At 46.7% G+C, this 23,295-nt stretch overlaps 1 protein-coding gene across 2 annotated transcripts in view; it reads right to left on the bottom strand.

Annotated features, from left to right (window-relative positions):
• Positions 1–413: 413 nt before the first annotated feature.
• Positions 414–23,295, bottom strand: part of CD244 (CD244 molecule) — a 31,451-nt gene continuing 8,569 nt past the window's right edge. The window contains exons 2-9 of one of the 2 annotated variants that reach the window (XM_043567673.1): positions 11,662–11,994; positions 11,303–11,572; positions 9,368–9,475; positions 8,840–8,907; positions 6,123–6,182; positions 3,637–3,699; positions 2,354–2,410; positions 414–1,262 (exon numbers count right to left, since the gene is read on the bottom strand). In XM_043567673.1, the coding sequence (XP_043423608.1) occupies positions 1,182–1,262; positions 2,354–2,410; positions 3,637–3,699; positions 6,123–6,182; positions 8,840–8,907; positions 9,368–9,475; positions 11,303–11,572; positions 11,662–11,994 (1,040 nt within the window). In that variant the 3' untranslated portion in view covers positions 414–1,181. The remainder of the gene's footprint in view (positions 1,263–2,353; positions 2,411–3,636; positions 3,700–6,122; positions 6,183–8,839; positions 8,908–9,367; positions 9,476–11,302; positions 11,573–11,661; positions 11,995–23,295) is intronic. The other variant, XM_043567674.1, reaches the window with a different exon arrangement.

The following is a 23,295-nucleotide window of genomic DNA, read 5'->3' as shown; positions in this document are numbered from 1 at the left end:
AGTACAGAATACGGAGGGGACGGAGGGGACGGAGGGGACGGAGGGGACGCATTCAGAAAAGAAATTTAGATTGCCTCCGAATAACAGCATAGTCTTCTGTTAAATTCATATGTTAAATACAGAGCGGGGTAATTGAAGAACCAGGCTCCACATGCTGCCTTAGGGCGTCTGGTCTCTGAGTCGGACCGCTTCCCGTTCACCCTCACCCGTCTCCTGGGCTCAGCCAGAGTCTCAGGCCTGGGCCCCACAGCCTGGTGGAAGAGTCTGGCCCGAGGACTCTGGGAGCCCAGCAGTCTAGCTCGCAGCTGCTCGGCTGGCTGAGCCCTCCCTCCAGCATGCGCCATGGAGAGCGCTCATCGGCACTCAGAACTTGAACAGAATATGGTCTCTAATTGTGAAGAAGCTAAGACAGATTTCTGAATATGTGTTTTTAATCGATAATGGGTTAATAATCACACATCATACCGCAGACAAAACTGGTCCCACGGCCCAGTTACTGGGACAGCGTGGACTCACGGTGATTTTTCCACTCTGAGATGGGTTTACTTTGTACCATCTACTCTCACTCCTGCCCTCTCCCTTGTGACCAAGCGGCCAGAGGTAAAGGTTTACTATGTGGTGGGGGAGTTTTTCCTCTGTTTTTGAGGACAGCCTAGGTCCGGTCCCTTGGAGAACCTGCCGGCAGCTTACAGCTACTTAGTTCATCCTCGTGGGGTGGAGCTGTTTCTCTCCCCGAGTCACCATGATCTTTCCTTCCCCTTTGGAAGAGGGGCCTGGGGCAGGGGAGGGTCTAGAAATGTGGTCATCTCAGATTAAAGAAGAGGAGAGATGAGGAACACATTAGAAATCCAGGGGAAGGGATCTTGATGCTAATAATACAACACTCCGCATTTGCATAGCGTTTGCGAGGCTCGTGGTGCGCCCGCCCGTGGACCTGCTTTGCAGTCTTTCGAGAACTACCCAACCTCTCCGCCCAGTCTTGTCCAGTCTGTAAGTTGAGAGATATTATTTAACAGTCTTGGCTGAGAGAAATCATGTTAAAAACAAGATATAGACCCTGAACGAACTCCCGTATCCTCTCCGGACCAGGCACCATTCTGTAGACTCATGTGGTATCATCCACTGGGCTGAGTCCCAAAGCAGATACTGGGATGTGAGAGAAGGGAGACGAGCGGCAGCGACTAGGCATACACAGAAAAGTTCTCCAGCTCCCTGCGGCTCAGTCGAGCTGGGTTCTGGGCTTTGAGCTGTCTCTTTCCAACCTGCGGGAGAGAAGAAGAACTTCAGACCCTCCCACAGGAGAGCCTCACAACACCCTGGTGAGGTATGAATTGTTGCCTCCATTCTGCAGATTGGGAAAGCGAAACTCGGAGTGGCACCACAAATAACTCAGGCTCAGCAACGAATATGAAGTCATGGAGGGGCTTGAATCCAGTTCCTCTGGCTCCAATCCTAGTGTGTTTTTTTTTTAACCACACCACCGTTCTTCGTGACCCCACCCTAGATTGCGTTGGCCCACTCAGTGTCCCCTACAACAGTGGACTGTCCCCTGGGCTGTCCAGTTGGCGTCAATGTGGGGCTACAGCTGAAGTGCCAGGAATCCCAGCAGACACCCATCCGCCTTCTCCCTCACGACCACTGGCAACATCTTTCTTGGACCACAGGCGGAAGCTCTGGTGTACCATGAGTCTAGTGGGTGGGAGTGCCCTCCACGCCTTCGTTTCTCTGAGTAGAAATGGGAAGTACAATTGTCCCTACCCCATAGCATTCTGTGAAGATTCAATGAGATAACTGACTTGAAACCACTGTCGGGCTACAATATACCCGATACACCTCCGATATACCCTCAACTGTTGAGTCTCTATTTTCCAGTCCTTAAATGGCCTGATGGGAATCCATTCAACCACCAGGATCAATGGTCACTTTACAGTGTCCGCCCCCAGCAGCAGCTTAAGATGACCTGTGTCCTAGAATGGTTCCCAATTACTTGCTAACTTTAGAAAATCGTTTAGATTTACTTATCCTCCCTTCTCCACACTCCTGCCCTACACACCCTTGGAAAGGAGAGACGTCCAATGTGCAGCCCACAACTGGGGACTAGCCAGAGGACAGCCCTGATTTAAAACCCAAGCTCCCCAGTGGGAGTCCAACACCAACACATGATACAACCTTGAATTAGACCCTCACTTTCCTTCGACTTCAGATTCTTTGTCTCTAAAATGAAAATTTGGATTAGGGGATCCCTAAAACCTCTACGATTCTGAGACCCTATGCATGACTTTTTCACAAACGTACAACTTCCAGGCCATCCTGTGGGCACTAGACCCCTCCGGAAGGAGCTCCAGAATCTTACCTCTTCATAGATAGTATTATTGAGGGAAGGGCCGTGGTTCTTCTTCTTGGATTCAGACTGGAAATTCAGACAGTAAAGAGTACTTAACTTCAAGTTGGGAAATGTCCCACACCTAACTGATGTGAGGCTCCAGAACAGACCTCTGAACCCACTTCCCACACCCACATACCCCTCAGGCCCGCACGTATACACACTCCCAGCACATACACACGTGTCTTCAGACAGACCTGATACAAATACCACCTGTGACCATGCATCTCATCAACACGTAATAGACACACCCCCGCAGCGTAAGCAGTTCTAGAACACACGTGAGAACTACCCGTAACACCTGCCCTGACCCTGACCACGGTGAAACGCTGGAAACGCTGGAATTCAGAAGCACTTTCAGTAATATGTAGTCTCCCAAACAACACCAAGCATGTGACCCTGGTGCCTGTGACCATCCATATGTCCTTGTATTACGGCACAGAACTTAAATACAAATATCCCTTGAGGTGGAAGCCAAGTTGATTGAATGGCTTATTGGAAGGAGAGTGAATAAAAAAGCCTGAAAACCTGTTTGAAACCTCTCCCCCCATTTGACCCTGACCTGCATGTACTCAACACTTCCGCAGTTTGGCACATTCCCAACTTCCCATACTCTCATGTTAAGTTTATATCTTCATACTGTGACTCCAACCTTGGAAATACCATTCTTCCAACCCCTCTCCCACCCAAGGTGAAAAGATGACCATGGGCACCAGGTACACATAAGACCTGTGAGCTCAGCTTGGAGCAGGGTTTGAGAGGACCATGACGGGTTGCCTCAGCCTAGAGCCCTCCATCAGCAGATGACTGGCCAGAACCCTTTTCTGGTTCCCTGAAAGTCACCATTGCGTCTCTCTAGGTCCTGGCTACTCCTCTGGATCTGGGCTATATTCTCCCACCTTGGTAACCCCTCTGCTATCTCTCTCCACCATAGCCTCAGCTGACCTGCTAAGGACTCCATGGTCCCTGTGCACAAAGCACTGCCCTTCTGTCTCTGATTGTGCTTGTCTCACAGAAACTCCTAGAGACACTCCTTTAATCCACTGTTCTCTTAGACTTTGACCTGTTCTTTTTCTCCAAATAGACTTCTAGTTAGCCCATTAACATTTAAGTAGAGCCCTTGAACCCGAGCTGCTCAGATACACACACAGCAGAAGACAACTCACAGGGAAGCACACACACCACACTCGGCAAACGCGCACCCGCCTGTGCACACGCAAAATACACAGCACCCCCTGCGGGAAAAGACTCACCTTCCGGGAAGGCTGTACCAATGCGTACAAGGTGTTTGCTTCTTGTGATGTGGAAGCAGAAGGCTAATGAGAAGACAAGTAAAAGTATTTCAGAAGCATAGATCCAGGACAATCCTAGGGAGGGAGGTCACCTCTTCCACGCCTCCCCCCCCGGTTCTGCCCGGGCAGAGCTGAAAATACTATTCAAAGGAGCCCTGGACTCCAAGAGGTCAGACAGCCTGGATGCTGGTCCTGCTGTGTCAGTAAACATAGCTGCTATCCGTTCAGCACTTACTGTGTACTGTGGGGCCCCCCACCCTTATAATACATCCCTGTGATAGGAACGATCACCATTTGCCCCATTCGACAGATGAGGTTCCTAAAGGGAAAATGGCCCAAGTCAGACGGTATGTTCGCAGGAGAAGCAGAATTTAAACCCCAGGCTCTCCACAGCGCTGTCCTCAGCCCCTCAAGTGCCTCCCTTTGGCAACATGCCTTCCTTCTTCTGCACCTGAGCCAGGTGTCCTCAGAGGCGGGTAACCGTCTTCCTTCTAAGAACTCCAGAAGAAGAGGCTCCTTCTCACTCACTCAACCTCTCAGTCTGGGATGAGCTCTTCCTTGCATATATTCAGACTCGTTTTGTGGGAATCCAATGCGGCTAAAGCCAGAAAACTGGCAGATAGCTTACATCTCTCTTGAAGGCGCTTTGACTTGGACCCACTGTCAGTGAATCACATTACCTTATGGGGAGCAGGACGAGGAAACGCCCAGCTTGGGAATTCCAAAGTGGCCATGAGGGTTGAGCACCTCTCTCCCTCCTCCCCTCCCTTCTTCCTCCACTCCCCTCTTCCTTCATTGTCCTTCCTTCCCCTGTACCTCATTCACTTTCTCTCTTCCTCCTCTCTTGATCTTTCTCTGAAGCCTGTCACCATCCCCCAAGGATTTTCTCTGCCCCGCAGCTTAGCCACCAAATTGGAGAGGTTGCTCCTCCCGGACTTAATTCTTTAAAAAATAAAAAATTAGGGGTGCCTGGCTGGCGCAGTCGGTTAAGCGTCCGACTTCGGCCAGGTCACGATCTCGCGGTCCGGGAGTTCGAGCCCCGCGTCAGGCTCTGGGCTGATGGCTCAGAGCCTGGAGCCTGTTTCCGATTCTGTGTCTCCCTCTCTCTCTGCCCCTCCCCCGTTCATGCTCTGTCTCTCTCTGTCCCAAAAATAAATAAACGTTGAAAAAAAAATTTTTTTTTTAATAAAAAATTAACGGCTCTGGAGTGGCTCAGTCGGTTAAGCCTCTGACCCTTGATTTAGGCCCATGTCATGATCTCACGGTTTGTGGGTTTGTGCCCCGTATCGGGCTCCGTGCTGACAGTGGGAAGCCTGCTTGGGGCTTCCTCTCTCCCTCTCTCTCTGCCTCTCCCCTGCTCGTGCTCTCTCTCCCTCTTTCCCTCTCAAAATTAAAGAAACACTGTTTACAAAAAAGAGTTGCTTTTAATTTTTTTTAATTTTTAAAAATGAAGACTTAAAAATCTTTAAGCCATTTTTATCAGAGACTTTTCATCACTGCCACCTAGAGGCAGTGTTACCCTTGAAGGAGATACCCTGGCCTAGGTTGTAATGTCGTTTTAGTTGTCGAAATTAGAGGATGTTTCTCCAGTTTAGGGGCGAATGTCTGTCATCCCAGCATGTTAGAGGTGGGGAGGGGCAGGTGGAGTGGAGGCTCAGAAGCCCTTTAGCTCAGCTTTGCCACCACCCAGGTCTGTGGCCTGGGGCACGTGAGTTAACCTGTGTCTGTTTCCTCATCTGAGAAATGGAGGTTGTGTGAGACCTACTTCGTGAGGCTGCTTTGTGAGATTCATTAAGGAAATAGACGTGGGGGCGTCTGGGTGGCTCAGTCGGTTAAACGTCTGACTCTTGAGCTCAGGTCACGATCTCACTGTTCACGCGTTCGAGCCCCATGTAAGGCTCTGCCCTCACAGTGCAGAGTCTGCTTGGGATTCTCTCTCTCTCCCTCCCTCTGCCCATCCTGGGCTCTCTCTCTGTCTCTCTCTCAAACTAAATAAAATAAACTTTAAAGGAGAGAAAATGGACATAGTAAGGACTTAATAAATGTTATCATGAAGTCATAATAAAAGAGAACAATCCAGATCCATTCCTGAAAACACATACAATAGAGAGCAGAGATTTTCTTAAAAACTATAAGGGCCCCAAGTATTGGCAGTAGCAGGGGGGGAGAACAGAAGCTGGGTCCCCTGACGAGCTCCCTCTTCCTGCTGACTATCTGGGCCCCACCTGCTGCCAGGCGTGGAGAGAGAAAGAATGCCTGCACCAGTCTTGCCCGCTCTGTTCAGCTCTGCCAAGGTACTTCAGAACCACAGGGATCTTTCCACCAACTTGACGCAGACTCCGGGAGCACCAGGCTCTTATTTTGCCGTTCAAGAGTGCCAGCTTGCGAAAGGCGTCAGGAAGCCCCACAGACAGGTATGGAATGGGTTCGAGAAAACAGAACCGTACCTGGGACTGGATCATGGAGTAGATGGTGCTCCCTTCTCCGGGGGAATTCGGCTTCTGCTCCTGCACAGGAAATTGTAAACGGGGGGTGGGGGAAGGGCCTGGGTAGCTCTGTCTATTGAGCATCTGACTTCCGATTTTGGCTCGGGTCATCATTTCACAGTTCGCGAGATCGAGCCCAGCGTCAGGCTCCACACTGATGGCACAGAGCCTGCTGGGAATTCTCTCTCTCCCTCTCTTTCTGCCCCTCCCCCGCCTGCTCGCTCCCTCCCTCCCTCTCTCTCTCTCTCAAAATAAGTAAACGTTAAAAAAAAGAAAGGAAGAAAAGAGCACCTGGGTGGCTCAGTCGGTTGAGCGTCCGACTTCGGCTCAGGTCATGATCTCACGGCTCATGGGTTCAAGACCCGCGTCGGGCTCTGTGCTGACAGCTCGGAGCCTGGAGCCTGCTTCAGATTCTGGGTCTCCCTTTCCCTCTGCCTCTCCCCCCCATCTCTCTCTCAAAACTAAACAAACATTACAAAAAAAAAATTTTTTTTAAGAGGGTCTCCTGGAAGGAGGTGGTCATTAATCACCCCAGGATGGGGAAAAACAGTAGAAAAAGCAACTCACACTGGAGTCATTAAGTGTCACGTGCAAGGAACCACCCAGGTGTGAAGGGATCCCACCGAGTGACCTGTCCAAGGGGTCTCCTGCCACTTGCTTTACTTTGGTAACTTAGAAACTTGCATTTGCCACATAACCATTGATAACGGGCTGAGCTCTGAGTAGGGCTGAGATCTGAGCCTTACGTCAGGGCCTTCACATTCAGAGGTTTTCACTGTTTCAAAGCCCCCTCTCTAGATCCAGCCTTAGCAGCTAGTCTGCCCTTGGCCTCCAGCCAGCGCCTGGGCAGCTACAGAGCTGGATGAAGTCCTGGACGCAAGGCCAAAGGCACGTGCCTTTCCTGTTCTCTTCCTGCCCACAGGAGATGGGGCTGAAGGTGTTTTGTGCTGCCCACTCCTGACTACATATTTCCAGTTGGGCTCTGATGAGGAAGTGAGAGGAGGCCAACAGGGCTCGTTGGACAAGGAAGAAGCTAAGAGCAAAAAAACAGCAGCCGTCTTGGAGGGCAGAAGAGTTGTGGGCACCTGGCAAGAAACAGGAGCTTCCTCTTTTTCTTTTCTGCCCAGACCTGAGGAAAGTGTCTGCAGAGAGGTCAGAAGCGAGCCCCAGAGGAAGATCACGTGAGCTTGAGATTTAGGCCTGCAGACAGAACCCTGGAGCCAGGAGGGAAAAGCCAGCAAGGGAGGAGGTCCCAGAGCGAGGCGCTCCTGAGTCAGAAGCAGAGAAACAAGCCTGAGTCCCCCAAGAGGTTTCTTATACTCTAAATAGATTTCCTCTGGGGGCGCCTGGGTGGCTCTGTTGGTTGAGTGTCCGAGTTCGGCTCAGGTCATGATCTTGCGGGTCTGTGAGTTCGAGCCCCGTGTCGGGCTCTGTGCTGACAGCTCGGAGCCTGGAACCTGCTTCGGATTCTGGGTCTCCCTCTCTCTCTCTGACCCTCCCCTGCTCACGCTCTATCTCTGTCTCTCTGTCAAAAATAAATAAAACGTTAAAAAAAATTGTTTTAAATAGATTTCCTCTGTTCTCCTTCATAGACCTAACTGAAAGGACAGGCAATGTGTCATGAGCATAGGCTTCAGTGACTGCAGTCAGATACAATTGCCTCAGGAATTTGTCCCAGCAAATGGTGGTGATGGGGGGAAAAAGACCCTTTGTGTTTCTTACCCCATTATTCCACTGCTGAGCAAGGAAACAGGGGCGGGGGTAGCTGCCCCGATTCGTGGTTCCCCCCAAACCCAGACCTGAGGGAAGTGGCTTCTCTGTTCTACAAGGCCTCATGCAGAGGAGCCCAGCCCCTGTGACTTCCTGCCTTGGCCTCTCAGGCCGAGCTCCAGGAATGGGGATAGGAAGAGGGCCTTCCTCCCCCCCCGCCCACCCTGCCCACTGGGCAGTTGGGTTAGGCACTGCCTTTCCCCCAGGTCTGTCACCACTTCCTGCCCTGTCCAGGGGCAGAGCGGTGGGGGGCACCCTGCACCGTTCTGCAGTTCCCTTCTCCGCTGCACCCCCCCGGGGACAAGGCGGAGTTGGCCCCTGCCTGCCGAGGCTGGCTGGAGGGGTTCCCAAGGAGGCCACGCCGGCTTCGCGGCTTCGTGCTAACCTAGCTCCCTTCTCCAGCACCTCAGCCGGACTCAGGCCTCTTCCCAAAATGCCGTGAACGCAGACCACGGGGCCAGCTACAACGCTCTTACGCTTTGGCTCGTCGGCCTGGCATCCTCCGCAGCCTGGGCGACAGCCAAGGGACCCAGAAAAGCAAACTTGGACTTGCAAGGCACGAGAATCTGTGGCCAGGCGCAAAATACGAGACAGCTGGACTCTTCCCAGGGCTTAGCCCAGCTGGAGAGGCTGGGCAGAAAGGAGGATGCCGGGGCACCGTTTGGCCAGGCAAGAGCAGTGCTCCGCCGTCTGCTGGGGATTTGTCGGGCTCCGTCCTTCTCAGCAGGTTTTTTTCTTGTTTTCTGCTTTTCCTCCACAGCCAGAGCTAGCAGGCTGGTGGGGAAGACGGACGGAAAGGCCACGGGTCACTTGGAAAAGACACTAGTGTCCCTGCTCCGGATGGCCATCCTCCCGAGAAGCATCTCCCAGGCTAGTGAAGAGAGACCCCGGGCCCTAGGGTACCGTACCTGATTCCTCTTGATTTGCACGTTGTTGACATCTTCATAAACCGTCAGAAACTCCTCTGTGCCGTCCTCTGTGAGAGAAAAGCAGCAGAGACAGAGATGCAGAGACCTCCCGAGGGCGTCCTGTCCAAGCTTCTGCGTTGCACGGTCCCACCTCCAGCCCAGGTGGCCAAGACCTCGAGAAAGGTTCTAGAAAGGAGGCAGACGGGTGCTCTCCCCAGAAGGCCAGCACGGGACCAGCAACCACCCGACACACCTACTCCGTCAGGCCCCGGGCAGCACCCCAGCAAGCCGGCCACCGGCAGGTAAATCTGCACGTTGGGCTGTATACACCTCGAGGAACCCCGGAAGGCGTGAGCTGGGAGAAAGGCCCCCCAGACACACACACACACACACACACACACACACACACGCACGTGCACGCACACACGTCCCAACGCTCTAGAAGAGAAGCAGGTGCTGTGCTCCCAGGCGGATGCATTGGGGGATGGCAGGTCGGGCAACAGCACGTCCTGGGGACCCTCCACTTACGTGACTTCTTCATCTTCCTCCTCCACACACAGAAGCCGGTGAGGGCGCCCAGGAACAGCATGATTAGAAGGACCACGATGATCACCAACAAGTGCAGAGACTTGTCCTCTGGGGACATGGACGCGTGAGGCCTGAGCACTCAGCCTTCTCTCTCCTCCCTTCCCGTCTGACACGGGACTTGCCTGAGACCCACACTCCTCTCTCAGGCCCCGCTGAGCTCATCAGCAAGGCTGGCTCTCTGTGTAGTGGGGTGACCTCCCCCGAGTGATGCTAAGAGCGTGGATACTACTGTCTCACAGGCCTGGCTCCGTGCCTTTGGGCAACTCCCTTAACTTCGCTGAGCCTCCATTTTCTCACTTACAAAAGGAGACAATGTTGGGGCACCTGGGGCTCAGTCAGTTAAGCATCTGACTCGACTTCGGCTCAGGTCATGACCTCACGGTTCGTGGGATCCAGCCCCACGTTGGGCTCCTTACTTCCGGTGCAGACACTGCTTGGGATTCCCTCTCTCTCTCTCTCTCTCTCTCTCTCTCTCCCCCTCTCTCCTCTCTCTCTGCCTCTCCCCCACTTGTGCTCTTGCTTCCTTCTCAAGATAAATAAATAAACTTTTTTTTTTAAAGAAAGGAGAGGGGCAGGGCGCCTGGGTGGCTCAGTCAGTTAAGCGTCTGACTTCGGCTCAGGTCATGATCTCGCGGTTCGTGGGTTCGAGCCCCACCATCGGGCTCTGTGCTGACAGCTCAGAGCCTGGAGCCTGCTTCGGATTCTGTGTCTCCCTCCCTCTCTCTCTCTGCCCCTCCCCCGCTGACATTCTCTCCCTCTCTCAAAAATAAACAAACGCTTTTTTAAAAAGGAGATAATGTCATCTACATAAGGGGGTTGACCACATGATCTGATATGTGCACGGCATATGTTACATCTGTCCATTCTTTTGTTAACTCAACAGAACGTATCGCACCCCACTACGTGCCGCGAAATTCTCCCATTTCCCCTTCCTGCCCCTCCTGCCTCCGCTGCTCTTCCTCATTTGAACTTCCACATTTAACGTCAGTGTCGCACATGCAGCCTGCTGTATCAGCCCGCCCGCAAGGGGAGAAGGGAAAGGAATTACGTGCTCTTCACAAGCGTTACCTCATCTAATCTTACCAGCAGTCCCGCCAGGTACCTGTTATCATCCCCCATTACCCGGCAGAAAAACTGAGGCTCAGAGAGGTTGGGGAAACTGCCTGAGATCACGGAGCTAGTGAATCATGAAACCACAGCTGACGTGACCCAAAAGCCAGTGTCCCTGTGACTCCAAATCACTTCGGCTTGCTCGTTTCTTTTTTGCCCAGGAATGCCTAGTTTTGTGGCCCCTGCTGGGCTGTCAGCTCTTTAAGGACAGAGACAGCAGGTAGGTTTTTACCTGCAGCGCCCGTGCTGATGGAGCACTAAGTATTTATCTGATAAAAATTGGTGCAAACTTAACTCAGGGTAACTTTTAGGATGTGCATAAGCAATAAACCAAGAACTCTTCCAGGAACCCCTGTGACCATCCTGATGTTCCCAGGACACAGCCCCAGGACACTGCTGTTACCTCTTGGGGAACTACATGGCCTGGGGGAGCTATCACTTGGGAGGAGGAAACAGGTTCCCCATCAGTCTCTCCCAGGAAGAGATAATCAGCAGCCATAGCAGGGCTGTGACTCATCAAACAGACCAGCATTCCCTAAAATGAAGGAAAAAGTCGAATCTTCTGGGAGATGCTTGATGGGGATGAAACTCATCCCGACTAAGATAGGCCTGGTTTATGGGAACTGTGTGCCCAGAGACCAGGACTGCCCCAAGGAGATGCTGCAAAGCAGCCAAGGGATCTCATGTCCAGGTATGTCGGGCATGAGCCTGGTTATGGGGTCCAACACTTTCAGCCCCTGTTAGAGCCCAAAGTGCTCCACTTACGCTGGGAGTCACCCGGACAGTGCAGGATGAAGGTGCGGTTTGTCCAGCTGACCGAGTTGCTGACATTGCAGGTATATATGTGCGAGCTGTTGGCATCGATCTGGTCCTCCAGCGTGCTGTGATTCCTTGCTGTCTCGATCAGCACGCTCCCTCTATACCAATCATAGCTCACGTTACCACCGCTGGGGACCGAGCAGGACAGAGTCACTTGGCACCTCCCTCCCTCCAGGACCTTCGAGTCCTGTAGTACGTGGGGCTCCCCTACGTGATCTGGAAGCAGAGATTCTGATCAGAAAGGCACTGGAAATAAAAGTCCTACAGGAGTCCGAGGGGCAGGCTGCGCTGTTCTAGGGACTCACCAAACACAGAAACCTGGAACGTGTAGTCCTTAACTTTCCCATGCTCATCAGTCGCCTCAAAGATGTAGAAGCCGCTGTCCTGCTGCTGAGCTGCCTGGATGGTGAGACTTAAGTTCTGGGTTGTAAAACCGAATCTTTTGTTGAGGTGATTCAAAGTCCAATTTTTATCGCTGCAATAATCAGACTCACACTTCCAGGTCAGTATCACAGAAAATTCTGAAGGTGAGGGCCCCGGCCGCTTCCATTGAACAGATTCTATGTTCTTTGCCAGTGTCTTGGGAGGCCATAACCGGAGACATGTTCCTGAGAGTCCAACCACACGTTTAGCAGAATCTAGGGATTCCAGAGAAGAGAGCTCAGGCTGGAGGAGGTAGGAAGGGCACCAGCCCTGAACACTGTGGGCAATCGGATGGGACTTCCCTTGTGGCAAGAAGATGGGGACACCCATGAGGAGACCAGAGGCTAAGAGAGCCTAGACGTGTACTTCCCTTGCCTGCCTCCCCTCTCCCCAGGCTCTGTGCCCCTTGTCTAGAGGAGCCCACCGGCCAGTAATAATAGCTAAACTCTCTCGACTTCTTACTGTGGGCAGCAGATTTTAAACACTTCATGTGCTTTAACTATATTTAACTACATGTTTTAACAGTGACCTTATGAGAGTTTTATCCCCATTTTACAGGTGAAAAAAAAAAAAAACTGAGTTAGACAGAACTGAAAAGTAACTAGCCCAAGCTACACGGTAAGAACAATGAGCTTGAGATCCACTCAATTTGCTTTTACAGGACGGGCTCTTAACCACAATGTTACAAACACCATATCCGACGTGACTCCCTCCCTGCGGTGCTGAGGCAGCCACTACTGGCCAGCGGTGACTGCTGAAAATTCTGAAGGGCCACACCCAGTAAGCCTGGCCTTCCAAGCTGAATCCATAGCTCGCTCCGCTGAGCGAGGTTCATAACTCTCTCTTGTAGCACTTAGCACATCAAACTGCGGTCATTACTTGTTAATGTTTGCCAAGTTTCCAGTCCCTAGAAAGTCTCCATGGGGATTGATCCCTAAAGAATAGGGGCGCCTGGGTGGCGCAGTCGGTTAAGCGTCCGACTTCAGCCAGGTCATGATCTCGCGGTCCGTGAGTTCGAGCCCCGCGTCAGGCTCTGGGCTGATGGCTCAGAGCCTGGAGCCTGTTTCCGATTCTGTGTCTCCCTCTCTCTCTGCCCCTCCCCCGTTCATGCTCTTTCTCTCTCTGTCCCAAAAATAAATAAACGTTGAAAAAAAAATTAAAAAAAAAAAAAAAAGAAGAATTAGAGAAAGGGGCGCCTGGGTGGCTCAGTTGGTTGAGCGTCCGACTCCGGCCCGGGTCATGATCCCACGCTTCCTGGGTTCAAGCCCCACATCGGGCTCTGTGCTGATGGCTCGGAGCCTGGAGCCTGCTTCAGATTGTGTGTGTGTGTCTCTCTCTCTGCCCCTCTCCTACTCTGTCTCTCTGTCTCCCCAAAATAAATAAACATTAAAAAAAATTTTTTTAAGAAAAAAAGAAGAATTAGAGAAAACTAAAAGCACACTGCCTTGGTATATCCCAGCACTTGTCCTCCACAGGGATCGAGATGTATGCTAATTAACAGGGGTGTGACAGAGCTGCTTGCCGTTGCCTGACCCAGGAAAGCCTAGTGCTGTCAGTGAAGAAAAACAGAAGGTCCAGTGGCCATTTTTGGCAGGGGAGCTATGTGGCATGGCCCCGTGGATGCAGGAAATGAAAAGGTCTGCCAGAGAGGGTCAGAAAGAATTTGGAAGAGAGAATAAGAGATGGGGATTGTTATACAAATAAATCTGTTAACATAGAGGACGTTGAGGGGAAAGCAAGGGAGAAGGAGATTTTTAGATGTCTTACATGCATTATAAATGCCCTCACTCCCAACCACACCTTCACCTTGGCATTTCCTCAGGAGCCGGAGTAAATAATCGAAGAAAGTTTAATTACTATTTGGTTGATAGACTGTGTTTCTTTGATCTTGCCACTCCTAAGAATAAAACACATAGGGTTCCAGGGCACCTGGTTGGCTCGGTCAGTAGAGCATGCGACTCGTGATCTCAGGGTTGTAAGTTTGAGCCCCATGTTGGGTGTAGATACTACTTTTTTTAAAAAAAAGAATCTTAAAAAAAACACAAAAACAAAGAAAACACATGGGATTCCTATACATAGTCTCATGATTTGAACTGGCTCAGCCCATTGCCAAACTTGAAACAGACATTGTGCCTTTGTCTCCTATGGTCCTATGTATGAGAACAGGCCAACCTATCAAATATTGCACAGAGATCCTGAGAACAATCCCCACTGGTTACAATCCCCAGTGTGACCAGGGCCCTGAAGAGGTGGGGCCTCTTTGTGTTTAAGGCTTCCTGACTCCAGAGGGTTTGTGATCTGAGAGCAGGACATACTTTTACTTCACGGCATACACTGAAGAGTTAAGAAAATCATCTAAAGAATTCTTTCTTATTTTTTACTGTTTAGTCATTTTTGAGAGAGAGACAGCATGAGGGGGTGAGAGGCAGAGAGAGAGAGGGAGACACAGAACTCGAAGCATGCTCCAGCATGCTGTGCTGACAGCTCAGAGCCCGACACGGGGCTCGAACACACAAACCGTGAGATCATGACCTGAGCCAAAGTCAGACGCTCAACCGACTGAGCCACCTAGGTGCCCCTAAAGAATTCTAGTTCTAATAATGGAAGACCACATTAATACATGCTAACCAACCCTCCCACAAAGAAAAACTAGAAAAAAAAAAAGAGCAAAATATAAAAGCATGTTGCTAAAGGCATCAGGGAGCTAATAAAACAGTGAAATATTATGGAGCCAAGATCTGGAAGAAGGAAACTCAGAGAGGTAAGACCAGCATTTTTTACTTCTATCCCTGGAGGCTTGCAATAAACTCAAGGAACTAAAAGAACATGGGGTTCAGGGACCTCGTGTTAAGAAGTGGGTATACCTAAAATCCATCAGATTTGGTGGTAGTACCATGAAGAGCTACACTCTGAGAGTAAGAGCGAACAAGAAGTAGACAAGATCTCACAGGAACTGAAGCCTAGTTTTGAATGATCTCAACTCTGAACTGGATTAAAGTGATCCAGAATTTCCAGTATTTCTGACCTGGCTGTCTACTAGAGGCAAATGTGAGTTATTCCTGGAGGAAAATAACATCGACACGGGCATTAAGTTATTTCTAATGCATAGTGTCCAAAATGAAATAAAAAAACAAGCCAGCATAAGAAGAGGAAACGTGCCCAAAACCCAAAAGAAAATATAGGCAATAGAAACAGACTCAAGGGGCATCTAGATAACAGAAGTATTGGTCATAAACTTTAAGGTGATTATGTTTAATGTTTCAAGGAATTAAAATTTAAAGTTTGAAAATTTCAGCAGAAAATCAGTGTGAAAGAATGCAAATCTGGCCATGCCCCTTGCAATGTGACTTTGTAGCTCCTCCCCTCGTCAAAAGATGGGGTTCGTTTCCCTATCTCCTGCAACTGGGCTGGCCTTTGCAATACATTGCAGCAAGAATGAGGTTGTGCCGATTCTAAGCCTATGTCTGAAGAGGCATCGCCCATTTCTACTTGTTCTCTGGGAGCCTTGTCTAGCTGACGTGTTAACAAGTCTAAGATAGCCTGCTGGAAGATAAGAGATCACACAGAGCGAAGGGAAACAACCACAACTGAGGCCACCCTAGATCTGCTGCCATCTCCAGCCAACCTGACAGCTGACCATATATGCATGAGTGACGCAAGCAGAAACCAAAAGAACGGTCCAGTGAGCCCAGCCACAATCGCAAGCTAGCACATTCGCTGTTGTTCTAAACTACTAAGTTTTGGGGTCGTTCATTATGCAGCAACAGTTATCAGAGAAACTGGATTTTTTTAAGACTCAAAGGACAGTTGTAAAAATGAAACATAAAATAACTGAAAAATTGGAACTGAACTCATTGGAAAGATATAAAAGCCGTTTATGCCACTGAAAAGAGAATCAGAAAACTGGAAGATAAGGCAGAACAAAATATCCAGATTGAATTACAGGAAAACAAAAGTGGGGCACCTGGCTGGCTCAGTCAGTAGAGCACGTGACTCTTGATCTCAGGGTCGTGAGTTCAAGCCCCATGTCGGGTGTGGAGTTTACTTAATAAAAAACATATATTTCAAAAATGAGGGTGCCTGGGTGGCTCAGTGGGTTAAGCATTCAACTCCTGATGTCAGCTCAGGTTGTGATCTTGCGGTCGTGAGATTGAGCCCCACATGGGGCTCTACGCTGGGCAGGGCCTTCTTGGGATTCTCTCTCTCCCTCTGTCTCTGCCCCTCTGCCACTTGCACGCATGCACTTTCTCTCTTTCTCAAAATAAATAAACTTAAAAAAAAAAAAAGAAAAGGATGGAAATATACAAGAAAAAGTGTAAGAAACGTCTGAGATACGGTGAAAAAAATCTAACCAAAGCGTAACTGGAGAGCCAGGAGAGGAGAGGGAGATAAATTCAAAAGAAATAATGGATGAGAATTTTCTAAAACCGACAGCCATCAAAACAGATTTGTAAGAAGCAGACTCATAAATATAGAGAACAAACTGGTGGCTGCCAGAAGGAGGGGAGATGGGAGGATGGACAAAAATAGGTCAAGAGCATTAAGAGATAAAACTTCCACTTATAAAATAAGTCAGAGAGATGAAAGATGGATGAAAAGTACAACATAGAGAATATAGTCAATAATATTGTAGTGACCAGGGCGCCTGGGTGGCTCGGTCCGTTGAGCATCCGACTCTTGGTTTCGGCTCAGGTCATGATCTCACTGTTTGTGAGTTTGAGCCCCATATCAGGCTTCACACTGATAGTGCAGAGCCTGCCTAGGATTCTCTCTCTCTCTCCCTCTCTCTCTGCCCCTCCCCCATTCACTGTCTCCCTCTCTCTCTCTCTCTCTCTCAAAATAAATAAATTTTAATAATAATAATAATAACAATAATACTGCAGTGACCTTGCATTTGACCAACGGCAACTATACTTATCATGGTCAGCACTGTGTAATGTATAGAATTGTCAAATCACTACTTTGCACACCTAAAACTAATATAACATTGTATATCAACTGTAGTTCAATAATAAAAAAAAAAACTAAATAAAAATAAATAAATATAAATAAAATGAGGAAACTGATAATAAGCCAGAGCACAAAAAAATTCTCTAAGACAGATTTATAGAATGTACTACAAATACCAGGAGCACCTGGGTGGCTCAGCTGGTTGAGCATCTGATGCTTGATCTCAGCTCAGGCCTTGGTTTCAGAGTCATGAGTTCAAGCCCCATGTTTAACTTGTTAAAAAAAAAAATGTGCTACAATCCCAAGCAATATTAAAACAAAACAAAAAAAACCCCTAAGCACACTTTTAAAAATTATGCAAACCAAAAGCAAAGAGAAAAATCTTAAAATAGCCAAAGGGGCAAAAAACTAAATTGCGTTCACAAAAGAAACAATTTACCACTGACATTTAAACATAAAAGATAAAAACCAGAAGATAATGAAATGATATTTTCAAAGTGCTGATAGAACATAACTACCTACCTAGAATTTTATACCAGTGAAAAAAAATACTTCAAAGATGAAGATGAAATAAAGGCATTTTCAGAAAAACAAAAACTGACAGAAATTGTCACAAGCGGATCCGTATTAAAGAAAATGCCAAAGGACACCCTTCAGATACAGAAAATGACCCAAGATGGAAACTCGAAGATAAGAATAAATAAATGCAGAGCAACAGAAACCATAAATACATCGTTACACATAAATGAATTCTGACTGTGTAAACACATAATAATGAGGTCTTGCGGAGTTAAAATATTGAGAGCATTAAAATACAAACAATAATAACACTTAATTTGAAAACAGGGCAAAGAAAATTAAAGTGCCTTGTCCAGAAGTGACAAAAAACTATTACTTTATATTAACTTTGATAAGCCAATAAGGCATTCTCTAATCTGTAGGCTAATACCTAAATGAAGAGTAAGATGATATGTAATTATGAAGTTAATACATAGGGTGAAGAAAGAATGAAGAAATAAATGTAATCAATCCAAAAGGAGAAAATAAAGAATAAAAAAAAGGAGTATAGAATAGGTGGAACCGGGGAAGGTAAACGGCAATATGGTGGATTTAAATCCAAAACACTAAGTAATTACATTAAATATAAACAGACTTAATACTCAGATAAAAGGCAAAGATGATCAGACGGTATTAAAAAATAAACCCCACTACATGCTTCTTACAAGCACCATTTCAACATTTTTTTTTTTTAATTTTTAAGGTTTATTTATTTTTGAGAGAGATAGAATGTGAGTGGGTTAGGGCAGAGAGAGAGGGAGACACAGAATCAGAAGCAGGCTCCAGGCTCTGAGCTGTCAGCACAGAGCCCCACGTGGGGCTCGAACCCACAAGCTGTGAGATCATGACCTGAGCCGAAGTCGGACGCTCAACTGACTGAGCCACCCAGGCGCCCCACCATTTCAACATTTCTTACAAATGAAAAATACATGGGGCACGTGGGTAGCACGGAGAGTTAGGCATCCAACTCTTGGTTTTTGCTCAGATCATGATCTCATGGTTCATGGGTTTGAGCCCCACATCAGTCTCCATGCTGACAGTGTGGAGCCTCCTTGGGATTCTCTCTCCTTCTCTCTCCGCCCTCCCCCACTTGCTCTTTCTCAAAAAGAAACAAATAAACTTAAAAAAAAATTTTTTTTAATGAAAAGTATGTTCCAGGGGTGCCTGGCCGGCTCAGTCAGAAAAGCATGCGACTCTTGATCTCAGGGTCATGAGTTTGAGCCCCACACTGGGTGTAAAGATTATTAAAAAATAAATAAATAAACTTTAAGAAAATGAAAAATATGTTTCATACAAACACTAACCATAAGAAGGTTGGTATAGCTATATTAAGATTAGCCTACTCTGACACTTAAAGTCTACTTTGAACTTTTTTTTTTTTTAATTTTTTTTTTTTCAACATTTATTTATTTTTTTTGGGAGAGAGAGAGAGAGACAGAGCATGAACAGGGGAGGGGCAGAGAGAGAGGGAGACACAGAATCGGAAACAGGCTCCAGGCTCTGAGCCATCGACCCAGAGCCTGACGCGGGGCTCGAACTCGGACCGCGAGATCGTGACCTGGCTGAAGTCGGACGCCTAACCGACTGCGCCACCCAGGCGCCCCTACTTTGAACTTTAAGGGAAAATGCATTATTAAAGATCAAGAGGGATCACTCACTATGTTGTATACCTAAAACTAATATAACACTGCATGTCAACTATACTTTAATGTTTATTTATTTTTGAGACACAGTGACAGAGTGCAAACAGGAAAGGGGCAGAGAGACCAGAAGACACAGAATCCAAAGCAAGCTCCAGGCTCTGAGCTGTCAGCACAGAACCTGACCAGGGCTCGAACTCACGAACCGCGAGATCATGCCTTGAGCCGAAGTCGGACGCTTAATCAACTGAGCCACCAGGCGCCCCATATGTCAACTATACTTTAATAATAAAACATTTTAATTAAAAAATTTAAAAACAGGGGCACCTGGGTGGCTCAGTCGGTTGAGCGTCCGACTTCGGCTCAGGTCAAGATCTCGCAGTTTGTGAGTTCGAGCCCCGCGTGGGGCTCTGTGCTGACAGCTCAGAGCCTGGAGCCTGTTTCAGATTCTGTGTCTCCCTCTCTCTCTGCCCCTTCCCTGTTCATGATCTGTCTCTCTCTCTGTCTCTCAAAGATGAATAAACATTTAAAAAAAATTTTTTTTAATTTTAAAACAGATAATTAAGTCATTAAAAAATAAAAAAGACAAATAAGAATGCTTAATAAAAACACAAAGTCCAATACACCAGGAAGATGTACAGTAAATTTGTTTGAACAATTTAAAATTGTTTCAGCCTTAAATTTTACAGAAGTAAAAGGAAAAATGGAAAAAAGCCACAGTCATAGCAGGAGCTACCAATAATACCCCCAGTAACAGATGGAAAAAGCAGGCCAAAAATAATAATAATAATCAGTAAGGATACAGAGTTGAAAAACAAAACTAATTAACAAATTTGACCTAAATAATCTATTTAGGATACTTCACCCAGTAATGTCAAAATTTACATTATTTTCAAAAGTACATCAACATTTTGGGGAGCCTAGCTGGTTCAGTCAGTGGGGCATGCAACTCTTGATCTTGGGGTTGTAAGCACCAGCCCTACGGTGGGTGTAAAGATTACTTAAAAATAAAATCCTACAAAAAAAAAAAAAGAGAGAGAGAGAGAGAGTACATAAACTTTTACAAAATTTGAACCATAGGTAGAGCCATAAAATGATTTTAAAACTAGAAATCAACATAAGGAAAGATACCTTACAAAAAATTTCTATTTGTTTGACTGAACTCAAGAGAGAGATAAGAAATCACAATGGAAATTAGGAAATATTATGAACTAATTAATAGTGAAAATACTATATATCAAAATTCATGGGGCAGCTCTTTCTGTCCACAGGTCCTGTCCCTGTGCTTTAATAAAACCGTAATTTTGCACCAAAAAAATGAATAAATAAAACCTCATGAGATGCATCTAAAGCCATGATTAAAGGGGAAATTATATATATTATGCATATATTTAAAAATACATATAAATACATATATTACAAAAATAACAAGGTTGAAAATCAATTATTTAAGCATCAATCTCAAGAACCCACAAAAGGAACAACAAATTAAGTTCAAAAAAAGAGAAAGGATGCAGGGAAAGAGGAGATGGAAAATAATTACACAACAGAGGATCAACAGCCTTTTTTTATTTTATAAAAAAAATCAAAATATGGTTAATGCATAGATAGATTGATCAAAAGAAATGTGAAAGGGTACAAATAAGCAACATCAGGGTTTTTTTAAGTTATCACCACAGTTCCTACAGATATTAAAACCTTAAGAGTTGTAGGGGTGCCTGGGTGGCTCAGTCAGTTAAGCGACTGACTCTTAAGTTTGGCTCAGGTGATGATCTCAACAGTTGCATTAGCTCGAGCCCCACGTTGGGCTCCACGCTGACAGCACAGTCTGCTTGGGATTTTCTCTCTCTGCCCCTCCCCTTCTTGTGCTCTCTCTGTCTCTCTCCAAATTAATTAATTAATTAATTAATTAATTAATTAAAATATATAGTTTACAAAAAGATCTTAAGAGTTGTAAACTGCTTTCCATCAATAATTTTTTATAATTGAGATTAAATAGAAAAATGTATTAAGTACATTGAATCTATACTGAAAAACCTTCTCACAAAGTAAACTCCAGACCTAGTTAGCATCCCTAGTTAACTCTAAGAAATATTTTAAAAGAAAGAACTCCAATCTTACACAAATGCTTTTAGAGATGGGAGATAATATTTCCAAATTTGTTTTATTAGGTTAACATATTTATCAGGTTGACACCAAAATCTTCAAGGATATCACAAGAGAAGAAAATTCAAGGCTCTTTCACTCAGGAACAAAAAAATCCTAAGCAAAAACTAGCAAACTAAATAGATCAAAATATATAAAAGAACAAGAAAGCACGGCCTATTTATAAGGGGGAAGGGGGGGGGGGAAGAAAGTAACAGAAACTACCTGTGAAGAAGCACAGACATTGGACTTAATAGGTTCTCTTAAATATGTTCAAAGGGCCAAAGGAAACAAAGAACTGACAAAGAACTGAAGGAAGCCAGAGGAATGATGTCTCAACAAATAAAATATCAATAAATAGAAATTATAAAAAGGAATCAAATAGAAACTCTGGAGCTGGAAAGTATAACAACTGAAATGAAAGATGCACTAGAGAGTTTCAACAGCACAACTAGAAGCTAGGTCAATTGACATTATTCAGAGTGAGGAACAGAAAGAAAAAAGAAGAAAAATCTGTGAGATGCCCTGTGGGATGCCAGCAAATATACCAACATGTGCATAGCAGGAGTCCCAAAAAGAGAGGAAAGAGACAAAGGGGCAGAAAGAATCTGAAGAAGCAATGGCTCAGAACTTCCCAAATTCAATAAAAGCCATGAATATACACATCCAAGAAACCCAGGGAACTCCAAGTTAAACACAAGAGATCCAAACTGAGATATACCCTAAAATGTTGAAAGCCAAAGACAGAATCTTGAAAGCGACAAGAGAGAAACAACTTGTCACACACAAGAGATCCCCAGTGAGATTAACAACCAATTTTTCTGCGGAAACCATGAGGCTAGAAGGTGGTAAGATGACATGTATAAAGTGCTAAAAGAACAAAGCTACCAACCAAGAATTCTATATCCAACAAAATTATCTTGCATAAAAAATGAAGGACCAATGAAGAAGTTCCCAAACAAAAGCTGGGAACTGTTGCCAACAGATCTGTCCTGCAAGGCATGCTTGAAGGGACAAAGATGTGAGGCAGTAACTCAAAGCCACGTGAAGAAATATAGAACAGCGCTAAAGGGAATTACGTAGATAACGATAACAGCCAGTATTATTGCATTCTGGGTTTGTAACTCTTCTTTTCCTATCTGATGTGAAAAAAAAATACTCAAAACAACAATTATAAATCTATGTTAATAGGCACACAATGTATAAGGATGCAACTTGTGACATGAAGTGGGGAAGAGAGAGCTGTACAGGAGGGTTTGTATTCTCTTAAAGCTGAGTTGGTATTAATTCAAACTAGCCCCACCCCCTGTCCCCCAGAGGGCAGACAGGACTGGAAGCAGAGTTAATAACTGATCACGTCTGTGTGAGAAAGCCTCCATAAAATCCCAATAGCACAGGGGTGCCTGGGTGGCTCAGACGGTTAAGCATCCGACTCTCGACTTCGGCTCAGGCTATGATCCCACGGTTCGTGAGTTTGAGCCCCACATAGGGCTCCGCCGCACTGACAGTGCAAAGCTTGCTTGGGATTCTCTCTGTCTCTGCCCCTCCCCTATTCTCACACACCTGTGCTCTCTCACTCTCTCTTTCTCTCTCAAAATAAATAAATACACTTTTTAAAAAATCCTCGTTTAAAAAAAAAAAAATCCCAATAGCACAGGTCTGGGAAATTTCCAGGTAGGTGAACACGTCCACACCGGGAGGATGACACACCCCCCAACTCCATGGAGACCGAAGGTCCCGCACTCCGGACCCCCCACGCCAGACTTTGCCTTATGTGTCTCTTCATCTGGCTGCTCATCGGTATCCTTTGTCATCTCCCTTAATAAACTGGTAAACATAAGTGTTTCCCTGCTCCAGCATATTAATCGAACCAGAAGAGGGGGGTGGTCCTTGGAACCTTTGGTCTCTAACCAGTTGTTCAGAAGCACAGGTGACAACCTGGGTTTGTGACTGACGCGTAGTCTTGTGGGACTGAGCCCTTAGCCTGTGGGATCTGATGCTGTCTCTGGGTAGACAGCATCAGAATTGAGTTGAATTATAAGACGGACACCAAGCTGGGGTCACAGAGAATGGGTTGGGAAAACTCCCACACAGGTGGTGACTAGGAGTGTCAGAAGCAAAGCGTTCTGTGTGAGTAGGAACGGAGACACACGGGAAAGGAAGACAAGAGGGGAAAACTGGGTGGTGTTCCAACACAGTTTTTTTGAAATGTGAGGGGAATGA

Source organism: Prionailurus bengalensis, chromosome E4 (genome assembly GCF_016509475.1).
Source record: "Prionailurus bengalensis isolate Pbe53 chromosome E4, Fcat_Pben_1.1_paternal_pri, whole genome shotgun sequence".
Classification (NCBI taxonomy): domain Eukaryota; kingdom Metazoa; phylum Chordata; class Mammalia; order Carnivora; family Felidae; genus Prionailurus; species Prionailurus bengalensis.
The sequence above is the reverse complement of the archived record's forward strand: the minus strand, read 5'-3'. Positions and strand labels throughout refer to the sequence as shown.